General features: G+C 41.9%; 2 protein-coding genes across 2 annotated transcripts in view; both read right to left on the bottom strand.

The window, feature by feature from the left end:
* LOC135498959 (plasma kallikrein-like) overlaps window positions 1–24297 on the bottom strand; it is a 57277-nt gene that overhangs the window by 9281 nt on the left and 23699 nt on the right. Inside the window, exons 4-6 of the mRNA XM_064789534.1 lie at window positions 18043–18168; window positions 10826–10977; window positions 2015–2157 (exon numbers count right to left, since the gene is read on the bottom strand). Coding sequence (XP_064645604.1) covers window positions 2015–2157; window positions 10826–10977; window positions 18043–18168 — 421 coding nt within the window. The remainder of the gene's footprint in view (window positions 1–2014; window positions 2158–10825; window positions 10978–18042; window positions 18169–24297) is intronic.
* LOC135499150 (uncharacterized) lies at window positions 13938–15330 on the bottom strand. The gene is made up of 3 exons (XM_064789824.1): window positions 14753–15330; window positions 14319–14482; window positions 13938–14112 (listed from the first exon to the last, which is right to left on the bottom strand). The coding sequence occupies exons 1-3, from the start codon at window positions 15137–15139 to the stop codon at window positions 13962–13964; spliced, it is 702 nt and encodes a 233-aa protein (XP_064645894.1). The 5' UTR covers window positions 15140–15330; the 3' UTR covers window positions 13938–13961.

The raw sequence follows: 24297 nt of genomic DNA, 5'->3' as shown, positions 1-24297 counted from the left end.
CTGACTATGGGGCCATCCACTTTGTATGTAAGCACTGAGAGGGTGTATGAATTTGGGCCTCTAAAGTGTACTCCTGTACATTTTTTATGGATTGAAAGGACTCGAAAGTCACTGGTATGTAAAAGATCTGTTTAGTTCCATTTGGAATTAGAGTTGAGGCTCATTGGTTAACAGAGCGGAAGGGAATTCTCATGATTTTCAGGAAGCGCCCCCTATAGGGCAGAAAAATGGATGAAACTAAAAACCCTGGTGATATATTATGTACCTTTGTTAACTTAGTCTACCATAAAAATTTGGTGAAGATCAGATGAATACTAAGCAAGTTCTAACACTTTGTGTTTTTTGTTTTGGCCCCCTGGTGGCCAAATCAAGAATCAAACTCAGCCGATTTTTCAACGCAACACACCTTTGTCATACCCACTATCAGCACACCAAATTTCAATCCAAATATTTTGTCGTTCAGAAGTTACAGAGCAGAAGGGAATTTTCATGATTTTCAGGAAACGCCCCTATAGGGCAGAAAAATTAATGAAACTGAAAAAAAACCCGGGTGATATATCGTGTATCTATGTTAACTTAGTCTACCATAAAAATTTGGTGAAGATCAGACGAATATTAAGCAAGTTCTAACACTTTATGTGTTTTTGGTTTTGGCCCCCTGGCAGCCAAATGGAGGATGAAACTCGGCCGATTTTTCAACGCGACACACCTTTGGTCCACCCTCTATCAGCACACCAAATTTTAATCCAAAATATTATGTCGTTCAGAAGTTATAGAGCGGAAGGGAAACGTGCGTCCGGCGAGAGGCGAGCGCCGAGCGGCGCAACATTTTGCCCCTCCTGGCCAGGCCGGGAATCTGACCGTGGGACACATCTTCAGATGTCCTTCACTCCTTCCACCATATATCGATTAAAATGCCTGAGTCGTTTAGAAGTTGTAGGGTTGAAACGAGCACAAAGTTGGTGCCATGTACTAATACCATGTCCCCCTACACAAACTCCGGGAAACAATTACAGTCTGAATCTGATAAATGTCAATCTTCAACTGTGAAGAAAATTACAGAATGAATCTGTTAATGTCAATCTTCAACTGTGAATAAAATTTAAAATGTTAAACATTGCTTCCTCTTTGTCCTTTGCCCTATTCAACCACTGAAAGGTTGGCACAAGTCAGCTTTCACACAAGTAAATAAAATATGTCCTGCGCAGTCAACCATGGAAGGATTTTGAATCTGTTGGTGTCAAATTAATTGGTAGAGCTTGCTCTTCAAGCACATATGTGTGTTTGAGGTAAATGCCAAAAGTATAATAGATATCAACCATTTTGTCAGTGTAACATTTCTATTGAGCCACTCTGTATACCACCCAAAGATGAAATGCCAAGACGGACAGAGACAGAGGGCAACCGCCTCGGCAATACCCCTCTGGCCTTTCTGCTGGGATGGGCTGATGAGGGGAAAAAATCATCAGCCGAGAAGAGCGATCCCGGCCGTCCTAATGGGTAGCCCAGTGGTCGTTGTCCGATTAGGTCCATGATTGGAGGTTAGCCAATATAGGATCATTAACCTCATCTTGTTCTATTTAGACCGATTGTTGAGAGGCTATTTAACGCCAGAATATTCCTACAATTATAGCTACCATTATAATAGATATCAACCAATTTGTAAGTGTAACATTTCTATTGAGCCTCTCTGTATACCACCCAAAGATGAAATGCCTAGACGGACAGAGGGCAACCGCCTCGGCAATACCCCTTTGGCCTTTCTGCTGGTCTGGGCTGATGAGGGGAAAAAATCATCAGCCGAGAAGAGCGATCCCGGCCGTCCTAATGGGTAGCCCAGTGGTCGTTGTCCGATTAGGTCCATGATTGGAGGTTAGCTAATATAGGATCACTAACCTCATCTTGTTCTATTTAGACTGGTTGTTGAGAAGCTATTTAACGGACCTGCCAGAATATTCCTACAACTATAGCTACCATACACATGCATCCAGAAATATTCCGTTTTAGAACTTACTCCGCAAGCGTCCTGGGTCCCATGTTTAAATCCAGCGCATACATTACTGGTGGGGTAGTAGAATGGTGCATTATACTGTCCACACAGTTCCTGCTTCATAATTGGTAGATTCACCTCCTGGGGGATCTGACTGTAGATAAGTTCTGAAAGAGACAGTGCTTTGATGGATATATTGGGTTATTCAGAAAAAACAACAACCTGTCTTTAAAGTTCTGCATCAAGAAGTTTGATAGACAAAACTTGTCCAAAATTTATGCACCCATCAAAGATGTTTTGTTCTACATATCGCATGTAAATTAAAACACAGTGGCTATTAGAATTATTAAATAGTAATGAAATTTGCAGGACGCCTCAAAATCAGCCCATTTGTAATTAATGTATAATAGTAGACCCTACAGCCCAGAATAATATTCATTCATTTCCTAAAATATAGTATGGAACTAATAAGTTATGTGTAATGATGTCGCTTCTATTCAATAGCATGTCAAAGCATGGCTATGCTACAGTAAACTTGCTCTGTAGTACAATAATGGCCATACCGAAACATTCGAGGAAGTCTCTGAATGATTTGGCAAATTGGTGTGGAAAAACTCTCAATAGTCCTCTGCGTAAACTTTTTGAAATAGTCATATTACATAAATGTCAAGATGATTATGCAGTTTGGTTACAAAAAGGGCATGTCGTCCAATGACTGCACCTTTGTTGTAAGCAAAGTCATCATATACCATGTTAATGGTGGAGGACAATTTTATGCAATGCTCTTGGACACGAGCCAGGCATTTGATAGGGTAGATTAGTGAAAGTTTTGTTTAAAACAGATATTTGTCCTGTTATTGCAAGGATGATTGCGTACTTGTACATTTAACAGAAAATGCGGATACGCTGGGGTAAATCCCATTCAAATTATTTTAATGTTTCAAATGGTGTCAAACATGGAGGGATACTTTCTCCTTTTCTCTTTGTAAATTACTGTAGTTTCATGAAAATAACACCACTTTGGGATATTCAAGGCCCGGCCTCTTCTCTCGAGTCTATTCACCAGAGGTAACCAATGAGTGACTTCGCTGGCCCTTGTGATGGCTCAGCCGAGCTGTCACGGTTACCCTAAACCACTTATTACCGCAGCCCTATTGATTCGAAGTGTTGTGGGCCTACTGGTCGATGAGTGCGCATGTGGAATGACGTAAATGGTAAGGCCACTCGCCGACCGTTTATACAGGTTGTCTCATAAAACTGAAGTACCTTTTAGATTGATCCAAACCCCCCCAAAACAAAAAAAGTCCTTATTGAAACTCTGAAGGAAAAACTACGAATGCTTGCATTAGTAAAGCAAAGTGAGATTCAGGCAATGATAGTAGTCACGAAATTCCGAAGAAAAACGAGGAGCTCATCCTCTGTTTTTCTACAACCCTCTTTTTTTATTTAGACTCCCTAGGCCTACGTGGGAGAAAACGGAATCGAAGTTTCTAGGATTTGTGGTTTTCTTGTGTAATTCTAGGGCCTCTTAGGCCTATAAATGAAGCCCAACTGAGGGTACCCACATTGCAGACAACCTATGCGACAATGGATGCTGTAGAGCTGCTGAGAAAACGACGCCGGTGCTACACCGTGACAGAAAAACTTGCCTACCTGAGAGACCAGAAGGAGGCACTGGTGAACGGTACGGTGCGCAGTATGAGTGAGTTCGCCTCCCACTATAACATCCCCTGGGAGACGTTTAGAAGGTGTAATATCGAGGACCTCGAGCAGAAGCAAGAACAAGGGCATGGCCGGAAGAAGACGGTAATGGAGACCCGTGATCTGTTATGGCCACAGGTTTAGGACCAGCTTTACCAATGGCTGCAGCAGATGAGAGAGCGTCGCCTCGCAGTCTCCGTTCTCGACATTCAAGATAAGGCGTTGGTAGTGTGGCAAAGCTGGTGGAATGAGTAAGCCCAAGATGTCAGAGAAGGGATTCAGCATTGTCGCCCTCAGCTATGGGATTTCAACGCATCCAATGGCTGGGTGGAGTGCTTGATGAAGAGACGCCAGGTGTCCCTACGGAAGGTGACCAAGAATACTACGATCGTCCCCGCTGATGCTGCTGCAAGGATCCAGACCTTCCGAGATGCGGTTACTGGGAGCATCGATCGTCTTGATATACAGATGCGGTTCTTCTTTAACATGGACCAAACCTTTGTCCTGTTTGATATGAGAACCATGTACACGGCCAACACCACGGGCGAGAAGGCCATAGACGTCCGATCATCCAGGTCCAATACGAAGCTGGGATACACCGTCACCCTCTGCATCGCAGCCGCTGGAGCAAAGTTGCCGGCGCACATCACCTTCCCCAGAAGAGGTTTCGTCCGGGTGTTTGCAGCCCTCCAAGACAACCCACCAGCAGATGTAGATTACCCAATCGGAAACTGGTTAGATGAGGGAGGAAACGGCGCACCACTGGTTAGATGAAGTCCTATCACCCTACGTCACCGACAACGAGACCGACCAGTTCCTGTTAATCGTCGATCATTATCGGGTCCAACGGACAGAGAACTTCCGGGCGAGAGTCCGCGACATGAGAGGCAGCCTGGATTACGTACCTGCTGGTTGCACATCCCTCGTACAACTGTTAGACGTTGCAGTCATGAAGTCCTTCAAATGTCACGTACGGCGACAATGGAAATCGTGGAAGAAGGACCACACGGACGAACGAGGAGACTGCCCTCACATCGGCCTGAGAGACGTGACCAACATCATCAGAGATGCCTGGGATGGTGTTGATGAGGACGTTATCGTCAACTGATTTAAAGCATCGTTTCGACCAAGGCCAATCGAAGCTGGACCACATGCTATCTTGGAGGAAGAAGAGGAGACTGCCGTGGATGGACCAGAGTTCGTGAATGTAGTCGAGGAGGACATTGTGATGGACTTGAATTGACTGTGGGTGTTGTGAATGATTGTGGGTACGATTCTGAAAGCTGGACAATCTAATAATGTGTATCCTTAGCTTTGAAAAAAAATTGAATCGGGATTTGCATCGTTCTTTTTTATTCCTTCACTGATCACTTCGGACAAGACTGTACATTCAGAGGGATGTTCGGTTTTGTCTCCCGATATGTGACGGACAACTTCTCATTCTTACCAATTTCGCACTGCAAAGTATCTTTGAAAGCCCGAAGCTGGTAAGGGATGATAAGACCCGAAGACATGCTCCATTACCTCCCTGAGCAGTGCCTCACTTTGAAAGGGCAGGTCAGTCCCTAAAACCAGCAGAAGCCAATATGTCACTTGGACTTTTTTCATGGACACCCTGTACACTATCAGCCATTAGCACTGGGACACCCCTTACACTACCAATGACGATTAGTTGAAAATGTTCTGGGACACTCAGTACAATGGCCGAAGGCCCGATCCCATTATCCCATTCATAGGAGACCTACGAATCGGTTTCAACAACCCAAACAATAAGGACTGGACTCGAAACTGAAGTATATTGGATATGAGGCCTGGACAACCCTCTCTGGAATCCCAGCCAATGATCGGCCTTCTTAACAGCTCTGTTCGCCACCCTATGAGTCAGGGGCGGCGACACCGGCTGTTAATGAAGTGGTGTTATTTTCATGAAACTACAGTATATGGCTGAGTACTAATATAACTAAGAGGTTCAGGATATGGTTGTTATATTGGTGTCACATTCGCAGGAGTGTATGCTCACGCTGACGATATAATTATTCTATATCCGACAAAGTTTCTTTGTCAGCCCAGCTTGAAATAGCAGTTGAGTTTTCAAATATTACCTGATACAATTTAACCCAACAAAGTGCCAACTCCTACTTTTTCAGACTGATAAAGGAACAGTGGATGATATAGTAATAAAGTTTCAAGATATTCCTGTTCAAGCAACAGCTACCCAACTTGAAAATATCATTAGACCTGGGGCCTGTTTCATAAAACTTTTTAACAGACTTCCTTCAAGGTACCATAAAGGAAGGATATAACGTCTATTTGAAGCTGCGTATTAAAAGCGTTTCATAATTCGTTTTTACTCTGCCATTACATTAAATTTAACAGGCCTGCCATTGATAAATGATTGTATGGTGTACCTCATTGGTGAAAAAAACACAACTCGAACGCCGAGTGATTTATTGTGTTGAGATTCGTAATACATGATCGGGCCGTGGCAAAATGTGTCAATTTCAGTGTCTTTGGTTCCTATATACTATATGAATGCCCTTTCGAAATACGAAACTTCCTTTCCATGCATTAACTCTGTGCCAGGAACATGGCCAAGAGACAGCGATCTCGCCGGCAATTGAACTGAGACTGAATTTGATGTTTTAGTGGAGTTCTACTCAGAACTCAATTACAAGCTGGCGAATTTGATTGCCGTTCACATCCATGTCTCGAGGAGGAAAGTCATCATCCCCTGCGTCATCATCAGAGTCCTCGTCAGCATCATCATCGTCATCTGAATCCTCCACTAAGGGCAATCTATCCCGGACAGCAATGTTGTGGAGCAGGCAGCAGGACTGAATAATAATGCTTGCCTTTTGTGGTGTGTATTGAATCTCCTTGGGGAGGCATCTGAACCGTTGCCTTAGCCTTAGGAGACCGTTCCAACGTTCTATGATGCATCTGGCTCATATTTGCATCATATTTGCATCCTGGAATGCCCTTTCCTGTCTGGTTTGGGCATTGGCAAGAGGTGTCAGAAGCCACCTCTTGCAAGGATACCCCGAGTCTCCCAACATTCAACAATTCGGTGGATTGCTTTCAAATGCCTGGCCAAGGGCTGAACTGTGGAGAACGATGGCGTCATGAGACCCTCCTGGAAAACATCCCACACAGTTATTTATGATCATATCCCAATCACAAACTAGCATGACATTAATGCTGTGGTATCCTTTCCGATTGATATACACGTTTTCATTGATGTGAGGCTTGCGTATACGACAATGGGTCCCGTCGATCGATCCAATTACTCTTGGAAAACCCGTGTAATCAAAAAATTTGGTTTTGACCTTCTGGAGGTCCCTCTCGAAGTGAACGTGTTGGTCAAGTGTGCTGCAAAAGCGGATGACACAGCGCCAATACACCTCGATGTTGTCGCAATGCTCACATGGTGAATATCACCGATAATAGATTGATCATGCCCGGTTGCAAAATATCGTAATGCTATACACACTTGCAATGATACTGGGAGGGCGTCATTTCTCTGAGTAGGATGCTCCAACTCCTCCGACAGCTGACGACAAAAATCGAAACATATGTTCTTCGGGAAACGATATCTCTTGATGAATAAATCATCTCTCATGGAATCCAGCGGATTGAGTCGATCCCTGAATACCCGTTCTCGTCGAAGATTTCGCCTATTCCGTTCCTGAATCAAGCGCAACATGATTCCACGTTTACCCTGGACGAAGTCCTCGCGACTAAAGGAACTCTAGACTACCTTCAGGTTTAAAGGAACCGAATAAAATAAAGACAGGATAAAACCACTACCTGAAACACTCTTAATGGTAACATTAACCTAGATATTTTAAAGGCACGTTTATGAAATGCGTTCTTCCTTTAAAGGCCATATATCAAGGTTTGAAAACATGCTTGATACTCATGAAATATGTTGAGGGTTAAAAAAACAAGATCCCAGACATTAAAAAAATTCTAATAATAAAGTCATTATTTAGTTATTTCAATTTTCAATTTTAAACTATTTGAATTTCCCACCACACACAACTTTAGATTAGTTCCACATGTGGCCGCTAGGGATTTTTTTGATGACGTAGATCAGGTCAGTCAGAACAAAGCAAGATGGCTTCCGCATACAGTTCAGAGAGTGAGAGCAGTGAATTTGAGGATGTTTTGGTCGATACAGAAGGATATTTAAACGTTGAGCCGTACATGTTCGAGCCATTAATATCACTAGATCATAATGAGAGTGATCATTCGGACGAAAGTGATTAGAATTTGTGGTTAATCAATTTGCATGGCAGACCTGCCGATATAGCAAAGAAGACATTGATAGACGGTTGCAGATGCATAACATGTATGATTTTGAACAGACTATGTTGCACAATATTGTTTCGCCTCGTCTGTGTTGTATCGCCAGTTATGTCATGACGCTGAACTACTATTGAAAAGTGACGGTATTATGCACAATCATCTTGACGTGACGATATAATGCCGTGCAACGTTAGATAGGCCTAGATGTCAGATGGCAATAATCTGTCATTGACAGTGGCTGTCACTGACACTGACCTGTGTCGCTGTCACCTTGCTATGGCTGGAACACAAGAAGACACTATGCGGTATCACAGGCCCCAATAGGGCCTACACATTATGTATAACAACCGACCTCAGCAGCCTCGGGCATTAAATGCAATTGACATGGTTGGAACAGCTGTTTTTAACAAGTGGCATTTAATATTCAGTTGGATGCAGATATCCGGCTTCATGTGATAATCCGTATCGATAAAGTGATCACTGCAAAGTTTGGCCGAAGGCCAAGGCTTCCAACACTCCAAACGTTTGCACTTCCGAATCCACAGCTTCCTCCTCTCTCGTTCAACTGGCTTTGGAAATTCATGAAAATGGGTCCCATCCGTCATTCGATTGTTCTTTGTGCTATCCTTGACACAATTCGGAGCCACACAATACACCATAGTGAATGAAACACATTACTTCCAGGTGTGCATAATTAATTAAGGCCCTCCTGCTTTTATGATTGCATGACATGTACAGATGACCTGATCTACATCACAACTTTTGCTGAACCCGCCGCCTGGCTCTAACAAGCCAGTTGCTAGCCTGATTAGGTAATCAAGTTGTCAAACACATACTTGGCTATATCTTCAAAATGGATGGAGCTAATTGCATTTGGTTTTCTGTATTGTATAAAGTGTTAGGTACACTTTTGAAATCGTCTTACAGCAGAAAATGGCAAAAAACCTTGATATATGGCCTTTAAGGAGTGACTTTATCCTAGCATTAGGGCTAAAGGCACTTTATTAGGCTTTATGAAACAGGTCCCTGATTCGCAAGATAAAAATGTAATCAAGGCAATATCTGATTTTAACAGAAGAGTGAATGTCCTTTTATCAAGATTTCATCATTGCAATTTCGAAACAAAAGTGAAATTATTTCACTCTTTTTGTATATCACTGTATGGTTCCGTCCTGTGGGACCTCGGTAACAGGCGGCTATATCATAAAGATTTTTAATGAGGTTCCATTATGGTACTTCAATGGAAGGATTTAAGTCCACGGTAATGCCACGTCATTAGCGTTTTTATCGTGTCATTCCATTAACTTTAGCAGCCCTTCGAATCTAAGGGGTACCATTATGAGAATGCACAAAAATCTGTTCAAACACGGGTTGGGATTTTGTGCTTGTACCGTAATTAACAGATCTGGATGTAGGAAAATGAATGAACTATTGTTGGTAAAATGCTACAGCTTGATGAAATGATTCCACCCTGGCGCTATGGCTGTAGGCAAGTAGCAAGCGTATTGATACTAAACATTTACCCGTCTACCACAATATTTTGATGGGCCAAGATACCATACATGCCGAAGCAACGGATAGATGAAAAATCTCAGTGCGACAGAAATTTGGTGACAGACATTTTGATACTTAGTGGTGAACTATGTATCAAGACGACCTTCTGCTTTGAGTCCTGTCTGAGAACCCTAATTACTAGCCAATCAGATCCTGCGAATCTTGATGCTTTGGCCAATGATTATTGAGGTGACATACTTGAATTAGAATTGTAATGGAGGCTTATTTCGTACGCTTTTCTTGCCAGAGCTAACCATAAGTGAATGTACTTCCATTTCCTGTGGAAATATCATTTTATTAGTTCATACCTACCCAGGTCAGACTTATCGGACACACCCGAGGAAAAATTAATCTATTTATAATAGAAAATGATTAGCTAGTTCACGTAGCTACACCTAGGCGGCGCCCCAATACAGCCTCTGCCTCGTGAAAGCCGCCATTACTTAGTTCTTATTACTCGAGCGCAAGAGTAAGTCCCGTTGCTGTGGGGACAGGCAGGGCGGGTAGTCTGACCTGGGTCGGTATGAACTAATGAAATGACATTTCCACAGGTAGTCGAAATTTTATGTCGTTCATACTCTACCCAGGTCAGACTTTGCATCGAATACCAACAACTCAGGAAGGTGGGTAAACGATGACTTACCATATAGTGAAATGAACTGTCTCCAGAGCCGCATAGCAGACCCAATTAACCACCGCGCACTGCCTCATGCAGCTAAACAATGTTAATCTCAATGATAGTTCTTGCTAACTTGATTATAAACACCTCAGTAAAAGTAAGTCCCCCCTAAACAATTCGTCATAATTCCTAAGTATCCACGACAATGCAATGAAAATGGCAGGACATCATCATACTGACATTAGGCATATCGGATGAAAAGGACAAAGGCCTGCCTATTTTTACGAATGAATGATCTTCAATTGAATGAAAGATGTCCCATTTCAAAAATAACAGAACTGATACACCAAGGCTGAAATTGACTGGCAGTATGGGTCATGCAATCAGTTGTGATTTAGTACTCACTGAAACATCCCACGAATGTTGTTATTTCTGAAACGGCACTTTTTTCACTCAATTGAAGATCATTCATGCGTAACAAGAGGTATGCCCCTGTCCTTTTTACTCGTTTTGCCTAATGTTGGTATAATAATGTCCTGCGATTTTTATTACAATGCCGTGGATACTTTAGAAATTATAACCAATTGTTTAGAGGGGGACTTAGTTTTGTTGAGGTGTTTATATAGCAACAGTATATTTTCTCATAACCTTACCGTAAGGGTTGTTTGACCCCCAGCCAGCCACGGTGCAGACCTGTCCCACAAAAAGGTCGCTCTTCTCCGGGAGGCAAATTGGTTGAGCAAACTTGGTGTATTGGATGGTCGAGCTCAGCTTGATTATGGCAATGTCATGTTGTTTCGGTGGGCTAGAAATAAAGGGTACACATTAGTAATGAAATGCTAATGCATTAACCAGTTAATTTGGCGACATCTAGCGGCTGATAACCTTTTTTCCAGACGTTCTGATGAAAGTAATACCCGGGGGCCAAGGTCTGAAAGCTCATGGCCGCAGGTATTATTTCTGCGGTCAAGAGCTTCCAGGCCGGAGAAAATCGGTGACTCTGACTGGTTTTCTAATCAAACAAAATTAAACAACATTTTTCACCATAATGGCCGGAAAATGAGCTAGAGGTCCTACCCTCATTTCGTTTGATATGAATCTCGCAAGAGTAGTGTGATCAAGATTGTTTTTATCGCATAGGGGAATCTCCCTCCTGGGCCGGTTGTTCAAAACCCCATGACTTAAAGGACCATCGGTATTATCAAGGCCAATATTACCCAGCTGTCAGCTGCCCAGTCACCTCCTATCTCCCATTCTACATTAATAGTTTCCATCAACAAGTTGCACAAAAATGGAAAAATTCAAAATTTTACGATAATGACTCCAATTTGACCCGAGTTAGCTCCTATCCATGTGGAACGATGCGCTAGTAAGGCGCTTCCTAGAGCAATGGATCTACCCTGTGACGACTTGGTGCAGGTATCGATTTTTTTGCCGTCACACTTTTGGCGCATGAGTTCCTAATATAGTTTCTCCTAAATCCCGACAGTTCACAGCCCTCGAAAGTTCCTTTGTATCAGGCCTTGCTACGGGACAATGCCAATTTATAGATCATGAAATAGGCATTCATTTTGTGGAGACCATATTGTCCAAGCTATTAATGAGGGTTATTGAATAGTGCTGTCATGCCCTTTTTGTCTGACCTCATCCCAGTATAAATTACGCGCATGCTGTTGGGCCTGTCCCTCTCCTGGGAAACTTAACCTGGGAATTACGAAACCAGTTCCACCTCTACCTTGGTCAGCCATAGAATTTGACTCGCCGTTCCGTACTGAACATGGATTTTGATAATGAGAACATGTTGATTTTGGCCTATGTGATAAATGAACAACAACTGGAGGATTTTACTCTGGCTGTGGCTGCAGTTGTTACAGCAGAAGCCAATATCGGTGACATCTATAACGCTCTGTTTGGCAGATACTACCAAGATCACATTAGTGTCGACGTCCTTGCTTATCTGGAGGGCCGGCCACGACTTTTCTTTACCCATTCAGGGATTACCAGAAACGACTTCAATGATATGTTCAATACTTTTCGTGATCACCTGGTTCCCACTCGACGTCCTGGACCTCTCTCCCCTGAAAACAAATTACTTCTCTTTCTCGTTTGGGCAAGGCAATACCCATCCTATGCCATTCTTTCAGTAATTTTTGGAGTAAGCGAGAAATACATTTCCGAAACCATTACCAAGCTATTACCAGTCATAGCCTTCTCAACCTACCGGCGATACGTCAGGTGGCCGAACCGCCAGGAATGGGCCATGATGAGACGACTTCCTGGTAACTGTGTCGGTATAATTGATGGCACCCCACAGCCCATCCAACGGCCACTCAGGGGAAACTTGCAAAGACTGTTCTTCTCTGGACACAGGCATTGTCATGTCATGAATTCCCAAATGGTTGTCGACGCAGAAAACTACGTCATCATGTGTCGCCCAGGATTTCAAGGTTCAACCACAGATGCCCTGGCATATCGGTAAGAACACCAGTCTGACTTAAAGGGACTCATGCGAAAAGTTTTTGTACGCCAGACACCGTCTCCCGGCAGGTGGCAGCACGTGTTTTCCCCAGTAAATTTCCACAGAATTGGGTCCAAAATCAACAACTACACATGTGTACAGTGTGTGTATAGCGACTATGATCTATTTGTAGACTGTTTCATTACGCATTTATGACATGCGGTGATTTTAGAAGCATTCTATCTTAGGGGGAAAACGCCTGCTGCCACTGCCGTTAGATGGCAGTACTGTAGTTCTCGGCGTGAAATAACTTTTCGCATGTGTCCCTTTAAGACAAGCACTTTTAGAACGACGTGCAACGCCGCCACTATTGGCAAAATCTGCATGGTACTCCTGTACAGAAATGAAAGGGAAAGATGCGAAAAACAACAAAACCAAAAATCCCTCGAGTCACAAAATCACTGCACTTATCAGTAGTCACCAGTACTGTGGTAAAAGAAGCATACAGGGTTCTCAAAAAGTCTCCCTCTTGCCTGGAAGACGCCCTTCTGTTAAACCCGTATGAATCAATGTTGATTTGTTGCGCTATGCTGTGTGACAACGGATTAACCCTTTTGAGCCAACGAACAACTACAGAAGGTTTTCTGTGACACCCTGTTCTTGCACGCAGTCCATAATTTAATTTCCATTCCATTGACAGGATGATACCCGAACTTTATGTCCCTCATGGTCATTCCATACTAGCCGACCAGGGATATCCTGATGAGCATCCTTTACTAGTTGCTGGTGGTCGAGGAAGGGAATTTCGTGCAGCCCGAGTTAGGGTAGAACATTGCTTGCACGATGTCAAAATTTTCAGGTCATGTGCAAGATCACGACACCGCAGGAAAACTGTGCCGCCGATTTTTTCATGCGCCGCTGGTCTTCGAAATATGCGACGTGGTTCATTTAGAAGAGCAAATGTTCTTCTTGGATAAGCTGGTGGTCAGTAACATTCACATCTGACTCGAAGGGACATTGTGATGCGAACGAACATGTTTGAGGATAATAAATTGTGTGTAGACAGGGTACTGTCATCTGTCTTTCAACCAAGGTGTTCAAATAGTGAGGTTTAGATCTCTGACGTTAGCGTAAATGCCAACAGGCCATGTTCCAATGGATTTCAATAGAGTTTGACATCATTACCGTTGGCGTTTATGTTAACCTCGGAGATCGAAACCTCACTGATGGAACAGAGATTATGGTGCAAATAACAATTTTGCTAAGAACCTAATCATTAAAACTATACTTTTGGATTACCATTTTTTACCATATTTATTAGACAAATACAATTAATTGGCCCCATTGTTGGGGTCGGCTGGTTCCAGGCGGTTGATGAGCAACCTGGTGAGGTGATCCTGTTGATCTTGCCTGGCCTCTAGTCTCGTCAGGATCCTCTGCAAAAGCACCTGGTTTTGCACCTGCAGTTGTCTGAGTCCACCCCTGTGAAGAAAGGAAAGGTCCTGGTGTTAATGCGGAAGGATTGACGATTACGCAGAAGAGTTGTCTCAAGTAAAGGATCATGAGGAGTCTCTGGACGAGTTAACACTTTCAGTAGCACCAGCCTCTGAAAAATTGATGGCAACATTGCTAGTGCCAATGATCAATTTAATATTTTGAAATGTTGGCAACCATAGATGCTGGCTTACCTTGGAAGTTGGTTCAACTCATTGACATTGTCTTCAAATCCGGCTCCATCACCACCTTCTGCTTGGTTGTTTTGGGCAACTCCACCATCTTCCGGATTGTTTGCCTCACCCTCATTTGCCAGGGGGTCCGCCGCCTCTCTCTCAGCCGCATTGTTCATGTTATCCTGCAAATGGAAAACAACTTTTAGTATTCCAATGGGGGTTCACCTGGGATTATACAGGGTGTTAAAAATTAATTGTTTAAACTGCACTGGTAAAGCTCATCAAGGTCTAAAATGCGTCCTTGATTAAATAGAATTGCCCTAGTTCTCATCATGCCTGGAAGTATTTTGACACCTGTCAAAGGATTTCACTTTAGGTAATAATTTAAAGATTTCGGGCTATTTTTAAAACCCTGACGCGTATCGGTGATCAGGTCGTTGTTGGCTACTTACCTGCAGTTCCCTCGGATCAACCAGGCCTTCTAGATTGAAAGCAAAACGGTCGTCCCGCCGATTTGGGTCCTCCGGCAAATGCCCATTCACCAATTGCCTTCGCTGTATGTGCCGGCGGACAACTCGCAGGCGGTTGGCCACGCCCCGTACAGGACCCGCATATATGTTGCGGGCGTGTTCCGTCAACACCTCCCGTTGCGCCATGTGGGCAGCTATCCGCACATTATCATTTCCGAAACGATGATTTGCCTCTTGGTAGGCCGCAATCTCGGCGTCGGTGACGGCGTCTCGTCTGTTTCTTCTTGCTGCCATTTCCGAACTGTTCAGAGGAACTGTGCCCTTGGAGTGAGTAAGGATAGTACACCAAGAACTATCCACCCAGTCCATTGTATTCAAGCATTCAAAAGTGCCAAAAAGTTCATTGAACAGTTCCACCCATTAGATAATATTTAGAGGGAGATGACCCAAGAAATATTCAGGAAATGTACACACCATGAGGTTACTGACAACAGGCCGATGATCCTTTTCATGGCAAGCTGAACAGCCCACCTAGGTTTGTGCACTCATGCCAAGTGAAAGGCAGGTTACTGTCCCGTCAACAATGCCTATACAAAAGAGCTACTTGGGAACTTTAGAAGGGTATGAACTGTCAGGATATAGGAGAAACTCTAATAGTGGGGTGTCGTGAACTCAGATCTCGGCACGCACTCACGTGGCAGGAAAGGTCTTGTGCGTACTAAAAATACGAATAACACGTTTTTTCTACTATCTAAGAGCTGAAACAAAATTAGAAAGTATCAAACATGTTCAGAAAAATAGCTCACTGATCTGATGAACCAGACGAAGAACAAACATTCTGCAATACAAAGCCGCCCATTCCTTAACATGATGCTATCATAAAATTAAACGTTAAACCCCGAAATGCTACATTATTTAACATAACGTTGAAATTGAGTTGTTCAAAGTCACGCTAGCCATCATGTCATCTAACATGATGTCATTTTGTTGATGCTAGTTGCCAAGCACATTACCACAAATTCCCTTCCCTAAAATTGTAGTCTCCAGACATGACTATGCCAATGGCCTTCTGTATGGAATAGTTAAATTACCCCCTTTGAAATGATTTTTACACCTAATGAAATGGCCAGGGCCATTGTGCTCACCTGTCGATATGAAAGGGAGAGTTTGAGGAAGAACTTGTCATTGTTAGGGGTTAATCATGCAATAGTTGTGGGATGGTGTGGTTTGTCTTGAACACAGCTGTCAAGACAGTCCCTGAATGTTTTTTCATTCAGCTGCAGTCATGCAGGCACAATCAATGGACACACCAGTTCGCCACATCAACAATAAAGCCTGCCCTGGCCAAGGCTACTAAATGGGGTAGTAAATATATGACTATAAGAAGAGTAAGATCATCAATTTAGTCAACTCATACTCCCGGTCAAGCATAGGCCCTATCCAATAGCAGATAGCGAAAATATCCATGGCATGGCATAGGGCTAGGCCTATTCAGCTCAGTACTCGAAGTGAAAATTGGGTTGTGGGGCCTAATTACTTATTACAAAAGATTTGCTTACAGTCACAAGATTACCTATGAATATTACATTCAAATAGCTTGGATGACCATTAGCAATATCATATTGTTGACCAGTTGACATCGTGTGTTAATTTATTTACCCTTGGAGTATACATACTGTATGATACTCCCAAGATTTACCCGTTCACTGCACGCTCAGTGCATGCGTCTCCCGCATGCATTTGCTGTATAGTCCTGTTATATTAATTTATACAGCGGTGAACGCAGAACGGAACATGGAAAAACCATCACTCACAAAAATGGTTGTTTGAGCACTCGTGACACGTTTACAAAAGTTAAAGCAACTATTTTTAGCGGATGTTTACCCAGTGAGTAGCGTCTGGGTCATTATAAGCCGTTACATGAGATTAAAAGCGCATAGTGTAACGAAAGGTTCCGGCTTGACGCTAATCTCCGATGACGGCATCCGCCTTTTTGTCGTATTCTCGAAACTTCGGGATCGTCAAATGGAATGGACATCACATAATTTCTGACACACCCTGCTACAATTCATCATTTTATTGTTCTTTAGCAGTATTATTATGCCACCCGTATTGGCATGGCAGCTTGAACACAACTGCGTTTTGCATTGACCAATATTCCCCATTCCAAACCGAAGGACAATCCGACAAGTTTGTCATTTTACCTTCCAATCATAGTCAAAATTTTCTGAAACAATCGGCAATGAGAACAAACTAATAATTTTAAAACAATCACAAGAATGTAATCAACACATACCACCTGGTCTGAAGAGCGGTTGATCGACTTATACCATTGATTGAAGGTGATTTAATGCCTTGTTCGTCTCGCTTCAAACTTATAAAATGGCTGCCGTCCATACTTGTAGCATGCAGCTCTAGCGGCGCAGAACAATACTGCGCATCTGGGATACCGACGGATTGCCTCGAACCGCGAAATCCAAAACTGCTGGCAATGTGCCAACCAACATGTTTGCCCAATACCGCCAACTAGTGATGTGAAACGTAACTAATCTATTTGATATCGAAACCTCTATATTATGTAGACCTCTAAAACTTCATTTCAAACTTCAATCTGCTGGAATAAAGCAAATGGGCTTTTTTAACCTTGACCTACTTATAACTGAACTGTAGGTCACACTGACCTAAATCTGTGTCAGCATGTAGAGATGCATAATAGGTGTCTACATATTAAATTTAGAGAGTCTATGACCAATAGTAAATAAACGTGCCACCATCAAAGACATTTTTGAGTTCGACCTCTGTGACCTTGAAATGAAGGTCAAATCAAAAACCAGTGTGATATGTGATGTTCCTTTATTAGATACACCCACCATAAAATTTTCATCGCTCTAGCTTTAACCATAAGCTTCAAAATGACAAAAATAGGTTTTCAAACACCGCCCCCTATATGGCAGACAAGCAGTCAAATTGCGCTGATTTACATTCTGAAGGAAGGTCTTTCCTAACGGTACCCACACACCAAGTATGAACTGTTAAGAAACGTGCCACTATTTTGTCAAAAGTTAACGACGGACGACGACGACGGACGCCAGACGCCGCAGTATCGTATAAGCTCACCCGACAGGTGAGCTAAAGAGGAGACTGAAAGGAAGAGCCTTTAAGATTGATGTTCACCGCTGGTAAGTCGGCATGTAAAGCTCAAGTGCATTGCAAAAACTGTAAGATATGATTTATGGTAGGATTGTTGAAAAGGGGGTCAAAGGTCAACTTACTTATTGAACTCTGTATGTGGCATGATCTTCTCTACTGACATGATCTGTTCTCCTTCGTCGACCCGGTACCTGTCATGCTCCCCGACGATAACTTTCCATTGAGCTGGCTTACTCGGGTCGGCAGGGCTAAAATGAGAACGAAGGACATCGCTATTTGAGTATTGGATGGAACCAGCTATCGATTAGAAGCAGCATCTTTTTTAGCTGTGGGTATTTTATTTGGACTTGTGTCGAAAAAAATACTCCTTGGGTAATATCGTGTATCGTGAGATCAATCCAAATAGTTTGGTGAATGTTTGTTTGAGAAACTTATTCATCTTCATCCTTGCAAATGTCAGGTCATCAGTTGTTGGCGGATATATCATAAATACTAAGAATGTGAAAGCAATACTGGAACTACTGGTCATATTTCTTTGAAATTTAGTTTTATATTGATCCTCACCTCAAAACCAAACAGGATATACATGTATTTTAATTTTTGTAACCATGATGACGATGTAATAATAAATTTAGCACCTGATGAACTGAATGTATCAATCATCAGACCAACAAAACAATACGTCACTCTGCTGGTCTTATTTCAGATATCTGCCAGTTATCTCTTGGTCTGAGTCTATGCAATGCAACTGACAACCGGCGGGACTGACTTTGTTTTTAATATCCTAATGCCGACATCTGTTGTGCGCTTCCAACAAAACTATCTATAACATATTGATCACAAAAGGGTACCCAATTATTTCAATGTATATTTTAGTTCCAACCTTTATCTTCCCATTAAATATCATATTTGACCGATCAGAATAGAGTTAATTAGCTTTTTAAAAATAAGATGTCATAATTTGAGTTTTGAACAAATCTGCAGACTTTATGATGCGACATAGCCGTTTCATATTTGGGCTCTCACATCAAGGCATGGTGCGTGCAGGTGCTAACGATCATTTTTTTCTGAAAATACATTCAATTTAATTGGTATAAAACAAATTAATGCCCTGAAAGGCCTCGATTTACAATTTTCTAAATATTGCCTATTTCCACCCAAATGTTTAAAAAAAGATCTTAAGCATCTGAAATGTAGAGATGGCTATAATGTGCAAAATATATCTATGTGTTCAAATATATCTATGTGTAAAAGAGAAAACTGAAATTATCGCGTGCCAACCGCCGGTTAAAGCTTTGTTATTGTAATTCACTTCATTCCCACAACTGCCTGTTACTGTTCCGATATTCTGTAGTCACTTGTGGTCAATTGCAAACCAGGCCACTGGGCCTATCTCTGACTGACCAACTATGAAAGCCGAAAACTGCATTGAAATAAATTTTTGAAAAGAGTACTGTACTGAAATAAAGTTTTTATAGTTTCATGCTTATATTTTAAATACATTGGGTGCGTTTAAAGTAGGTGTTAACACTTGGTGTCAAAACTAAGGCAACACTAACCCCTAGGCTTACCCCAGAAATAAACTGTTCAGTGTTAACAACGAGTGTTAGCTTAATTCATTTTAAAGTTGGTGTTAAGTGTTCAAGAGGGCTTTACACTAACACCGATAATTTCTACTCGGTGTTATCTTGGCCAGAATTCCAATGGATTTTTCCTTTGCAGTAACACTAACCCCTAAGTGATAACACCGATGTCAGTTTATAGATCTTCCCTGGTGTTAGCAGCCATCTTGGATAGAGTGAGCGACAAGAAAAAGAAAAATATTTTCATACCATTTCAAGAAGTTGTTGCAGGTATTTTGGAGCAGGAAAGAGGCCCAAATCATGTAAGAAGAGCTGCTTTTTCCACAGAGCCTCAAGAAAAACAATTGCGGCTAAAAGAAGAACAATTACATGGTTTATGAATCGAATTTCATCAGCACAGAATAGCCCATGGACAAGGTCGTGCCTCTTTCAAGTCTTCCCAGCGGCGAATGGACATTTTTCTGTCATAATTGGCACCAAGAGGTTATTATAGGCAGCAAGCCTACAGCTGTGGGGTAACAACTTGCACTACTTTGAAATACACCCATGAAGTTGGTTGCAGACTTCATGCAAGACATAACTCCGCGGCACATCGCTCTGCCGCAACCTTGGGAATAACAGGGACTGGAATTAGGATGGCTGAACATTATTAGCTTCTTTTGGAGCTACCACTACTGACTACTAGGCCAGGCCTACAGCTGACTAGGTATGTTCACAGAACAAGGATAACTTTAGTACTGCAAGTGCAGCAAGGGCCCTCAAATTGCAGGCCAGCCTATTCAATTTAGATTCCTCAATTTAAAAAGTAACTGTTATAGCCTACCTTTTGAAAATGAACAACTTTTTTCAAAATGGCAGCTCTTGACACTAACACTGGAATTGACACTAACACCAGTATTAACATTAACACTAACACCGGTGTTGACACGACACCAAGTCTTTGGGGGTTGAAATTAGCACTAACACTAACACTAATCTCCAACACTAACACCAACACCTACTTTAAACTCACCCATTGTGACCGGTATGAGCTTTAAGTGAACATGTTAATGTACAATTTTGAAATATAGGCATGAAAGTATAAGAAAATTAGTTCAGTACAGCCCAATGTACAGTCCTTCCAGAAAGTAAATGTCCAACGTTTTTTGAAAATATCACAGAGATAAAATAAGATATTTGAATGCGGTTTTCAGCAGAGGATGGTATTTAAGTTGGTCATATATCTGTTGTATTTGGATGCACCTATTCCACCCCATCATTATGTAACAAACATTTCAAAAAAGGTCGTAAAATTACTTTTTTTATTTCATGTGCTTTTTCAAAAATTCACACAAGCCCATGAGCTGTGCTTTATGACCATCATTTTGTGGCACTTGCAAGCCCAAAGAATGTGTTCAATAGTGACAAATGCACCTTTTTGCTTCGGATTTTTATGTTATGATTTTAATCTCAACCATTACCTTTGATAAAGACCCCCAATCCTTCATGTGTGAGCCAAGGGCCATGCAATTACAATAAATCAACTCATATGGCCCCATTCATAAAAAGTCCCTGACTGACTGCATTGCTTACCATGAGGGGAGTTCTCAAAGGTCACTAGTTGTCTTTAAAAAACGGTCACCTACAGCGAGCTAAAACTAGTCTTCAAAATGAAGAATTTAGCAGGTATTTTCTAATTAAAGCAAAAAAAACTTTGTTGCAGCATAGTTCACCCATACATTATGAAAAAGAACGAAAATAAAATAGAATAAAAAAGTTTGTTTTTGGACATTTTAAAAATTGCCTGTTACATAATGAAGAGACAGGATTAGCTAGGCCCAAATAAAACAGATACATTACCAACTAAATATACCATTCTCTGCTGAAAACCGCATTCAATTATTGGATCACGTAAGTGTCCATTATAATCGGTCAGAACATCTGTGACATAACTCCTTTCGTCAACGATAAGTTGTCTTGAATAGAATCACATAATTGCTTTAATTGATGAATGGTTATATCTTATGTTTATGCGTTACTGTATAGTTTGTGGGGTGTATCTGATGAATGTAAATGTGGTTTTAAGAGGGGAAATCCGTTGTTCTTCTAGCAAATATATTTTTGGCTTGTCGGGGAATCCCTAAAATTCCAGGACGGTATGATGAACAAAAATGCGTGTCAGATAGAATTATATGCGAATTACATGTATATGTATTTTTTGGTAACGAATTCAACTAAATAATTGTAACGAATGATTGTATAGTTACTTGGCTGTTTTTGAAGAATGCCAAGGCCATTTTAAGGGGGAAATCAGTCATTTCTGACCCATTCGCCTAATTAGCCTTTATCCTTTAGCCTTTATCGGTTTCCCCAGGCATGTGATTAAACTGGTTCCCGTCTTTTCCGCTACACGGCGCTGACCGTTTCGACTACAAATGCGATGAGTGCGTAGTGTTACAACTTGCGTAAACATGCCTACAGACCCCTCCTTCCACACCGAAGACCAAAGCCACACCCTACATGTCCCAGTCGCCACCAGGCTTGTCTAATTCTATCTCTGTGATATTTTTAAAAACCTATGGACATTTACTTTCTGGAGGGACTGTACATCATCTGTTTGTTCTTCCTGCACCACCTGGAATGTTTGAATTTTCTACCTACCATAACTTGAGGATGGATAGTTCGATATTTGCATTTTTCCCCGCTGTGTTTGTTATCTTTACTCTACATGCCGTATAATTTATTCCCAAAGTTAAAAGTGCTGCAGGTGACCTTTAAGGAAGATATTTTCCAATCTATCAATTCCCAGCAAATAAATCTTGTTAAGTTTATAAATGACAAATGCCTGAATTAGAAATCATTTTACGGCAACAAAACAATTTACAAATAGACTGTCCAAAACTCCTGGAAAAGCGTTGAGTATGTTTGTCCAATATCTTCTGGATACCAAAAATTGAAGCCATCAAAACATTTTGTTCATGAATATAACGCACATACATCGATTTCAGTTTGTACAAGGCTTTTTAGCCTTACAAGATCTCTGCAACCTTTTCCCTCCGTTTTCACGTTTCTATTACGCTTCAATTCGTTCGCGTTTCTTCTTCTCTCGTTCTTCCTTCCTCTTTATGTTCCTTCTTCCATATCCTCTTCTCCGCTCCCTGCTTTTCCAGTCGGTCCAGAGATTCTTGTTCTGTAAGGCTTTCCCCGAAACGTAGTCCGCGCAATATTTCACTCGTTGGACTTTGCTGCTGGCAGCGGACGTAGTGGGAGCAACTTGTAACTTGTAAATTCGACCTTTGTCACTGCTTTTCCAATACTCTGCCGCGTGATTTTGACCAAGTCCTTTTGCCATGCGCGCTTCATTGGCCCGCACACAGACAATGCGTAATATGTGAACTATGTCCATTATTGAACATCAGCAATACATGCCTTGCGGGAGTGAAATTTGGTATGAACATTTTCTCAACCAATCATAAAACACTTTAGTATCCATCCATCTATTGCTCGAGTTGTTGTTGCGGGCACAAGCAGGACCACCAGACGTCCAACGTGAAAACAAGTTTTCCCCGGATACACTACATATGGTGGTATGATCTGTACCGAACCTGACGTACAGCCTTGAACAGATGCAGATCCCCAACCATTCGGAATAAATCACAGAGCACCTTTATCTTAGATGGATCCAATGGCATTCCACTTTCATCCACATTGTTAATGCGACTGGGATTGTTCTCTAGTTTCAGCTTTTAAGGTGAAGGAAAATTCAGAGATAAAGCTTAAAATTCATTTGCCAACAAAGGATCTCTACATCGTTGAAGGCGAGATAGGGCGCAGATTGGCGCTACAGTTCGCTAATGAATACGAATACATTGTTACGGCCACTTTACGCAGCCTTCCATTCGGCGAAATTATCCCAATGAGTTCAGGTCTAAGTTACTTGAAAGCAGACTGATGAAAGTAAAAGTTACAGCTCCACAAACCGCCCTTACCTAATTTGGGATATGCTTTGTGGTTTTTGCTAAAGCAATAAGATATTGCAAAGCAGCCCGAAAACGAAGCGTTGTAATTCTTGTTATTGGTCATGTAATCAAGTTATTGGTCATGTAGTCAGTAATTATGTTGAAATTGGTTAGGCAAGAAAGTAAGCCTGAACATATATTTATCCATTGACTATTACATGTATTATTGATTCGATTTATCATCACAGGTCTTCATCAGAATGTTTTCCCCTATATTGCTAAGGTCACTTGTATCTTCACAAGGATTATACAGTGTTTTAAAAAAGGAAACCGATATTAATTTGTTAATTTCTTGGACATGGCTAAATATTTTTGGAATTAGCAACCACCATTGATTACCTAATGATGTCCTCTTTCTTATGACACCAGGAAATCCAATTTACCGTCACAGATGACTGAGCATGACTGCGTTCAATCAACCATGTCAGAACTGGTCTTGCGCCAGATGTTTTGGTAATGAACCTTGTCTGCCCAGTGGAGGGCTTTTGTTGGGGCTCCAAATTATGCAATCCTTTGATTGTTTTTTCATTGCACACTCCTAAAAAGTTGGAAAGGTTGTTAATTTTCTCAGAGCAGCAAAATGCAGCTTACAACTGAGCAGCGTTTGTTCGTGGTAGCAGTGTGATTGAGGACTAGAAGCCTCCAGCAAGTAGCAGATGCATTTGGTCAGCGTTTTCCCGCCAAGTCAACGAAATTGTACCGCAGTTGCAGCAACACTTTGAACATCACGGTGGAATGTTTCGTCGCTTATGGTGGGCCCAGGATGGAGTTCCACCTCATCGTGAGGGAACGGCAG

Source organism: Lineus longissimus, chromosome 14, assembly GCF_910592395.1.
Source record: "Lineus longissimus chromosome 14, tnLinLong1.2, whole genome shotgun sequence".
Classification (NCBI taxonomy): Eukaryota; Metazoa; Nemertea; class Pilidiophora; order Heteronemertea; family Lineidae; genus Lineus; species Lineus longissimus.
Note: the sequence above shows the minus strand (reverse complement) of the source record. Positions and strands in the feature narration are given on the sequence as shown.

Coding starts and splice junctions, on each gene's coding strand:
- LOC135499150 (XM_064789824.1), bottom strand. CDS start 15,139: ATGGACTGGGTGGATAGTTCTTGGTGTACTATCCTTACTCACTCCAAG. Junction 14,483..14,752: donor TTGATCCGAGGGAACTGCAG/GTAAGTAGCCAA, acceptor TTCCATTTGCAG/GATAACATGAACAATGCGGC. Junction 14,113..14,318: donor GAGTTGAACCAACTTCCAAG/GTAAGCCAGCAT, acceptor CTTTCTTCACAG/GGGTGGACTCAGACAACTGC.